This window comes from Muscardinus avellanarius (genome assembly GCF_963383645.1).
Source record: "Muscardinus avellanarius genome assembly, chromosome: 3".
In the NCBI taxonomy this organism is placed as follows: domain Eukaryota; kingdom Metazoa; phylum Chordata; class Mammalia; order Rodentia; family Gliridae; genus Muscardinus; species Muscardinus avellanarius.
In genome coordinates, this window is record NC_137788.1 from 7,575,298 (window position 1) to 7,583,961 (window position 8,664).

The following is an 8,664-nucleotide window of genomic DNA, read 5'->3' on the forward strand; positions in this document are numbered from 1 at the left end:
ATAAATAATAAAAAAGACTGTGGCTGAAGCTTGGAGGTAGAATGTCTGTGAGTTCAGTACCCACTACAGAAAATAAATAAGCCAGGCATGATGGCACACATCTGTAATCTCAGTAGATGGGAGGCTAAGAGAGGAGAATCACAAGTTTGAGGCCAGCCTCAGGAACTAAGGCCCTGTCTTCAAACTAAAATATAAAATAGGGCTGAGAAACCAGACATGGTAGAGAACATCTGTAATCCCAGTACTTGGGAAGCTCAGGAGGATCGCAGGTTCGTGGCCAGCCTCAGCAACTTAGGCCCTCTGCAACTTAGTGAGAACCTGTTTCCAAATAAAATAAAATAGGGCTGGATGTAGCTCAGAGGTAGAATACCCCTGGGTTTCATCCCCAATACCACAAAAAGAAAAAACAAAAAACTAGCAGAATCACAGAGCTGTCATTTTCTTGTTACAAAGAAGTTAAGTTTATCACCAGCAGGTACTATCTTGGGATTGATTGGTTAAAAAAAAAAAAACACTATTTATTTATTTATTTATTTATTTATTTATTTATTTGGTACTGGGAATGGAACCCAGGGGCATTGTACCTCCAAGTAACACCCCCAGATCAATTTATTTTTTGTTTGGAAACTTTCTATGTAGCTGAGGCTGTCCTAAAACCTGTGCTCCTTCTGTTTCAGACCCTGAGCTACACCCCAGTCCTTTTTTTAATTTCTTATTTCTTCTTCTTCTTCTTCTTCTTATTATTATTATTATTATTATTATTATTATTATTATTAATTTTGTGGTACTGTGGGTAGAACCCAGGGGCATTCTACCCTGAGCTACATACACCCCCAGCCCTATTTTTTATTTTTATTTTATTTTATTTTTTTATTTTTTTATTTTTTTGGTGGTATTGGGGATGGAACCCAGGGGCCTTCTACCACCGGGCTACACTCCCGGACCTATTTTATATTTTATTTGGAAGCAGGATCTCTTTCAGCCTCCCAAGCGCGGGGATTACAAGTGTGCGCCACCGAGCCCGGCTGATTTTTTATTCCTTATTTTGAAACAGAGGGCCTCACTAAGTAGCTGAGGCTGTCCGCGAACCGCGATCCTCCTGTCTCCGCCTCCCGAACTCTGGCTTCCTTTTCTCAAGTCTCACCCCATTGCTGCGGGCCAGACCCCGCGAGCCTCGGGCTCCGCGCCCAGGTCCCGGGAGGACCGGGGGTGCCGGCCCCGCCCCGAGCCCCGCCCATGCGGTTGGGCTCGTAGGGACACTGTTATTTGCTGTCCACACCGAATTTGGCATCAAGGGTGTGCGCGCATCCTTGGTCATTATAAGCAGAGAAAGGAAGCAGGTGGCCCGGACCGGCCTGGGGTCTCCGGCCCAGCACCAGGCCGCCGACCCGAGCGGCACCTGGGACCTGCTGGGCAGCGACAACTTCCACGGCTACATGCTGGCCCTAGGTAGGAGAGCCCGGGGGCGCCGCCCCTTCCTTCACCACCGCCGGCCCCCCCTCGCAGTCTGTCCGTCCGCTGCCCCCCCCCGCAGTCTGTCCGTCCGCTGTCCACTGCCCCCCCCCCGCGCCGCCCGCATCTACCTTCCCTGCCCTTTTCTATCCCGGGCGCGAAGCTCCGGTCCTCTAAGGGGAGGGGGCTCTCAAAGGGAAGCTCGGAGCCCGCTGGAGCACCCCTCCTGGATCCTATGGGACGGGACAGTCCTCCTCGTCCTCGTCCTCCTCCTCCTCCTCCCCCTCCCCCTCCTCCTTCTCCTTCTCCTCCCCCCTCCTCCTCCTCCCCCTCCCCTCCCCCTCCCCTCTCCTCCTCCTCCTCCTCCCCCTCCCCTCTCCTCCTCCTCCTCCCCCTCCCCCTCCTCCTTCTCCTTCTCCTCCCCCCTCCTCCTCCTCCCCCTCCCCTCCCCTCCCCCTCCCCTCTCCTCCTCCTCCTCCTCCTCCTTCTCCTTCTCCTCCCCCCTCCTCCTCCTCCCCCTCCCCTCCCCTCCCCCTCCCCTCTCCTCCTCCTCCTCCTCCCCCTCCCCTCTCCTCCTCCTCCTCCTCCCCCTCCCCCTCCTCCTTCTCCTTCTCCTCCCCCCTCCTCCTCCTCCCCCTCCCCTCCCCTCCCCCTCTCCTCCTCCTCTTCCTCCTCCTCCTCCTTCTCCTTCTCCTCCTCCCAGGGCATTCTACCCCTGAGCTATACCCCAGCCCTATTTTATTATTCTTTATTTTGAAACAGGGTCTCACTGAGTTGCAGAGGGCCTCACTAAGTAGCTGAGGCTGTCCGCAAACCCAGATCCTCCTGTCTCAGCCTCCCGAATGCTGGGATGACAAGCGAGAGCCATCACGCCCGGCTTAGTCTTTTTATTTCATTCATTCATTCATTCATTTTTCGGGTCTGGGGGTGGAACCCAGGGGCATTCTACCTCCGAGCTACACCCCCTACCCTATTTTTATTCTGTATTTTGAAACCGGGTCTCACTGAGTTGCAGACGGTCTCACTAAGTAGCTGAGGCTGTCCGCGAACCGCGATCCTCCGGTCTCAGCCTCCTAAATGCTAGGATTACAAGCGAGCGCCACCACGCCCGGCTTTAGTCTTTTTATTTTTGAAACAGGGTCTCACCGAGTTGCAAAGGACCTCGCTAAATAGCAACTGGGGCTGTCCGCGAACCGCGATCCTCCAGTCTCAGCCTCCCGAATGCTGGGATTACAAGCCCTATTTCATTTTGAAACAGGGTCTCGCTAGGTTTCTGAGGCCGTCCTCCAATCTGCTATCCTCCAGTCCTTGCCTCCCGAGTACAGGGCCGCAGCCCCACGTCCTGACCCCACCCCTAACCCTTGTGGACTGGAGGCGAAAAGCAACCCCGGTCCCCTGGAGGCCGCTGGCCGCCCCTCGCCCCGGGGACGCCCCCCCCACCCCCCGCTCTGCAAGTGCTGGGGGCCTCCGCGGCCCTGGGGAGGGAGGAGTGGGCGCCGCGAGGCCCCCAGGGAGAGAGCTCGGTCCCTCGGGAGCAGGGGGGCTGCGTGGGGCGGGGCGGGGGTCCGCTGGTGGCCGGTCTCCCCAGCCGCCTGGGGATTTTGCTCCCTGCCCTCTGGGAGCAAACTTACCAACACTTTTCATATCTGACGATCTCAGCGCGAGGGGCTTCTGCCTCGGGGACACCATTCCAGGGCCTCCCTCCGCGGGGAGGGCTCGAGGGCGCGGCCCGCCCGCATTTCCGACAGATGGCCCAGAGCCGAGCTTTCTGGTTTCACCTCCGGCTCAGCTCGCCCCCGGCCTCAGTTTCCCCAACTGTATGTTTGAAGTAGGGTAGAAAGAAATAAAGATATGCCGGGCGCCGGGCGTGGTGGCGCACACTTGGAATCCCAGTTCTTGGGAGGCTGAGACAGGAGGATCACAGGTTGCAGCCACTTAGTGAGGCTCTCAGCAACTTAGTGAGACCTTGTTTCAGAGAGAGAGAGAAGAAAGGTAGAAAGTAGAAAAACAGTAAAGGAAATAGATACTGTGGCTTTAGATTTAAAATCTCCTGATGGGTAACCCTAACCTTGTATTCCCAGTGCTTGGGACGTAAGACTTGAGGGTAGCAGATTCCAGGCCAGCCTCAGCAACCCAGTGAGATTCTCAACAACTGAGACTGTGTTTCAATATAAAAAAATAATGTAAGGTTGGGCAGGGCGCACACTTGTCATCCCAGCATTCAGGAGGCTGAGACAGGAGGATCATGGTTCATGGACAGCCTCAGCTACTTAGTGAGGCCCTCTGCAACTCAGTGAGGCCCTGTTTCAAAATAAAGAATAAAAAATAGGGCAGGGGGTGGAGCTCAAAGGTAGATGCCCCTGGGATCCATCCCTAGTATCTAAAATAATAATAATAATAATTAACTCGGAGGTAGAAAGCTCTTGGGTTCAAAACCAAAAATAAATAAGCACACATGGGTACCCTCAGTTTACTACAGAGGCCTGTTTTCTTCCAAGCCTGAAGTCTTAAAATATCCAATAAATCTGAGTACTGTAAATCCATTTAATCAGTGCCTATATACTTTGTTAGTTTTGCAGTGTGTATTTTATTTTATTTTATGGCACGAGTCATTGAACCCAGGGACATTCTACCTCTGAGTGATGTTCCTAGCCCTATTTTATTTATATTTCACATTATGTCTTACTGGATTGATGAGACCCTGTCTCAGCCTTACAAGTACTGGGATTTCAGATATGACTACCAACAGAATTTTTTTTTTTCAAATTATTTTACAGAAGCCGGGCGTGGTAGTGCAAACCTCTAATTCCAGTATTTGGGAATCTGAGACAGGAGGATTGCAGGTTTGTGGTTAGCCTTTACAGCAATTTAGTGAGGCACAGAGCAACTTAGGGAGATCTTATTAAAAGGGGGGGCAAAAGCCGGGCGTGGTGGTGCACGCTCGTAATCCCAGCATTTGGGAGGCTGAGACCGGAGGATCGCAGTTCACGGACAGCCTCAGCTACTAAGTGAGGCCCTCCGCAACTCAGTGAGACTCTGTTTCAAAATAAACAAAGGGGGTGTAGCTCGAAGGTCTAATGCCTCTGGGTTCCATCCCCAGACCTGCAAAAAAAAAGGGGGGGGCAATATTGCACATACCTATAATCCCAGTACATGAGAGGCTGAGACAGGAAGATCATAGGTTTAGGATAGCTTCCACAAGTAGTGAGACTCTCATCAATCTAGTGAGATTCTTTCAAAATAAGAATAAAAAGTCGGGCGTGGCAGCACACATTTGTAATCCCAGCATTTGGGAGGCTGAGACAGGAGGATCCCAGTTCACAGCCAACCTTAGCTACTACTTAGTGAGGCCCTCTGCAATTCAGTGAAACCCTGTTTCAAAATAAAGAAAAAAAAAATAGGGCTGGGGGTGTAGCTTGGACGTAGAATGCCCCTGGGTTCCATCTCCAGTATTGCATAATAATAATAATAATAATTATTATTATTATTATGGTAATAAAAAGCCAGGCATAGCCGGGTATAGTAGTGCATGCTTGTAATCTTTATGCTTGGGAGGCTGAGACAGGAGGATCTCACAGGTTTGAAGCCAGTCTCAGCTGGCTTAAGAAACCCCTTTTCCAAATAAGATATAAAAAATAGGTCTGAAAGTGTATCCCGGAGGTAAAATGTCCCTGGGTTCCATCCTCAGTACCAGAAAAAAAAAAAAAAAAAAAGCCAGGCGTGGTGGCACACACTTGTAATCCCCGCGCTTGGGAGGCTGAGACAGGAGCATCGCGCTGGTTCGAAGCCAGCCTCAGCTACTGAGTGAGGCTCTCAGCAACTTAGTGAGACCCCGTTTCCAAATAAAGTATAAAATAGGTCTGGGAGTATAGCCTGGAGGTATAAAGCCCCTGGGTTCCACCCCCAGTACCACAAAGTAAATAAAATAAAAATAAATAAATATAAAAAATTTTAAAATAGGGCTGAAGATGTAGCTCAAAGGTAGAATGTCCCTGGGTTTAATCCCTAGTAACACACACACACACACACACACACACACACACACACACACACACACACACACACTGTTCCACAGGTATACTTCGCCACGCGTAAAATAGCCAAATTGCTGAAGCCACAAAAAGTGATGGAGCAAGACGGGGATGCCTTCACCATCCGCACGCAGCCTGAGGAGCTACCTGGTGGGATTCACAGTCGGAGAAGAGTTTGATGAAGATAGCAAGGGGCTGGATAACAGACGATGCAAGGTGAGGGCTGGGTGCAGCTGGGGGGCTGCTGGGCTCCTGCAGGCCCTGCTCAGCCTCCAGCGCACCTGCTACCTCTGAAATCAAGGGAAAAGCCGGGCGTGGTGCGCTCGCTTGTCATCCCCGCATCCGGGAGGCTGAGACGGGAGGATCACGGTTCGCGGACAGCCTCAGCTACTTAGTGAGGTCCTCCGCAACTTAGTGAGACCCTGTTTCAAAATAAAGAAGAAAAAATCAGGCTGGGGGTGTAGGTTGGAGGTAGAATGCCCCTGGGTTCCATCCCCAGTACCACACACACACAAAATAATAATAAAGATAAAGGCTGTAGTCACATGGGCTGCTCCTTTTGAAAGGTTAACTTGGCTTGGATCGCACCTAGTAATGTTAGAAGACGCTCGTAGAGCAAACCAACCTTTTCTTCTCTCTCTCACGCAGAGCTTGGTTACCTGGGAGAATGACAAACTCACCTGTGTGCAAAAGGGGGAGAAAAAGAACAGAGGCTGGACCCACTGGGTCGAAGGGGACAAACTCCACCTGGTACCCACCACATTGTGTGCGTGTGTGTGTGTGTGTGTGTGTGTGCGTGCGCGCGCGTGCATGCGTGTGGTAATGGGGATTAAACCCAGGGATGCTCTACCTCTGAGCTATACCCCCAGCTCTATTTTACTTTAATTAATTTATTTATTTGTGGTATTGGGGATGGAACCCATGGGCATTGTCCCTCTGAGCTACACCTCCAGGGTTTTTTTTTTTTTTTTTTTTTGGTACTGGGGGTAGAACCCAGGGGCTTTCTACCTCCAGGCTACACTTCCAGACCTATTTTTATTCATTTTATTTATTTATTTATTTTTTGCACGTCTGGGGATGGAACCCAGGGGCATTCTACCTCTGAGCTATACCCCCTGCCCTGTATTTTATTCTTTGTTTTGAAACCGGGTCTCACTGAGTTGGCAGAGGGCCTCACTAAGTAACTGAGGCTGTCCACAAACCGCGATCCTCTGGTCCCAGCCTCCCAAATGCTGGGATTACAAGAATGCACCACCACGCCCAGCTCCAGACCTATTTTTATACTTTTTTTTTTCTTTGTAGTACTGGGGATGGAACCCAGGGACTTTCTACCTCCAGCCTATACCCCTAGATCTATTTTTATATTTTATTCGGAAACAGGGTCTCACTAAGTAGCTGAGGCTGGCTTCGAACCTGTGCAATCCTCCTGTTTCAGACGGCCAAGTACTGGGATACAAGTGTGAGTCACCATGCTTAGCTTTTATATTTTATTTGGAAATAGGGTCTCACTAAATTGCTGAGAGCCTCACTAGCTGAGGCTGGCTTTGAACCTGCGAGATCCTCCTGTCTCAGCCTCCCAAGTGCTGGAGTTATAAGTATGAACCACCTTGCCAGGATGCCAAATCCTGTTTCTATATAAAAAATAAAGTAGGGCTAGGGGTGTAGCTTGAGGGTAGAATGCCCTGAGTTCAATCCCTAGCACTACAATAAATAAATAAATAAACTGATGATTAAACCCAGGGGATTTCTACCACTGAGTTATTCCATCCTCGGCCTTTTTATTTCTTCTTCTTCTTCTTCTTCTTCTTCTTCTTCTTCTTCTTCTTCTTCTTCTTCTTCTTCTTCTTCTTCTTCTTCTTCTTCTCCTCTTCCTCTTCTTCTCCTCCCCCTCCCCCTTCCCCTCCCCCTCCCCCTCCTTCGGTACTGGGGGTGGAACCCAGGGGCTTTTCTACTTCCGGGCTATACTCCCAGACCTATTTTATATTTATTTGGAAACAGGGTCTCACTAAGTTGCTGAGAGCCTCACTAAGTAGCTGAGGCCGGCTTCGAACCCGTGCGATCCTCCTGTCTCAGCCTCCCAAGCGCGGGGATTACAAGCGTGTGCCACCACGCCCGGCCTCTTTTTTGTATAATAATCACATTTCAGCTGGGCTTGGTGACATGCGCTTGTCATCCCAGCATTTGGGAGGCTGAGACAGGAGGATCACGTTTCGCGGACAGCCTCAGCTGCTTATTGAGGCCCTTTGCAACTCAGTGAGACCCTGTTTCAAAATAAAGAATAAAAAATAGGGCTAGGGGTGTAGCTTGAAGGTAGAATGCCCCTGGATTCTATCCCCAATACTGCAAAAAAAAAAAAAAGTATTAAGAATCAAAACACGCCGGGCGTGGTGGCGCACGCTTGTAATTCCAGCATTTGGGAGGCCGTAGCTCAGAGGTAGAATGTCCCTGAGTTCAGCACCGCAAAAAAAAAAAAGAAAAAAAGAATCAAAACAGATCACGTGTCAATGCATCTTCTTCCACCCCATCCCAGGAAATGTTCTGTGAAGGCCAAGTGTTCAAGCAGACTTTCCAGAGAGCCTGAATCCTACCCAGCAGCGGCCAAGGGTGGCCACAGCTAAAAGCCACGTTCTACTGCAGGATAAACACTGCTCCTCTGTCCTCACGGTTGGAGAGACGGCGCGTAGCCTGTATACCAGAAGCCATTGCATTGTGGGAAAACTGCCCGGCTTCAATAAACCTGTTCAAGAGACTCTGATATCTTTCTTGCTTTTTTTCTTGTGGTACGAGAGATTGAATCCAGAGCTGGTCTACCTCCAAGCTATCCCCTCAGCCCTATTTTATTTTTATATTTGAAACAGGTTCTTGCTAGGTAGATGAACATCTCACTACTTGCTAAGGCGGATCTTGAACCCGTCCTCCTAGTCTCAGCCTCTCAAGTACTGGGATTATAGGGTGCACCACCATGCCTGGTTTATTTTTTATTTGTGTCTGTGTGTGTCTGTGTGTGTCTGTGTTTGTGTGTGTTGGGAATTAGACCTAGGGGCATTCTACCTCCAAGATACACCCTCAGCCCGATTTAATTTTTTTATTTGTAAACAGTGTCTCACATCTGGACATGGTGGCACATGGCTGTAATCACAGTACTTGGGAGGCTCAGAAAAGAGGATTGCAGGCTCAAGGA

General features: G+C 50.0%; 1 protein-coding gene across 1 annotated transcript; it reads left to right on the forward strand.

The window, feature by feature from the left end:
• Positions 1–216: 216 nt before the first annotated feature.
• On the forward strand, positions 217–8,064 carry RBP7 (retinol binding protein 7; the record flags this gene model as incomplete). The annotated part of the gene is given in 7 exon segments (XM_080691276.1): positions 217–232; positions 1,255–1,449; positions 5,528–5,531; positions 5,533–5,613; positions 5,615–5,699; positions 6,132–6,233; positions 8,014–8,064. Coding segments are annotated over 7 exon segments (534 nt in total).
• Positions 8,065–8,664: the final 600 nt, after the last annotated feature.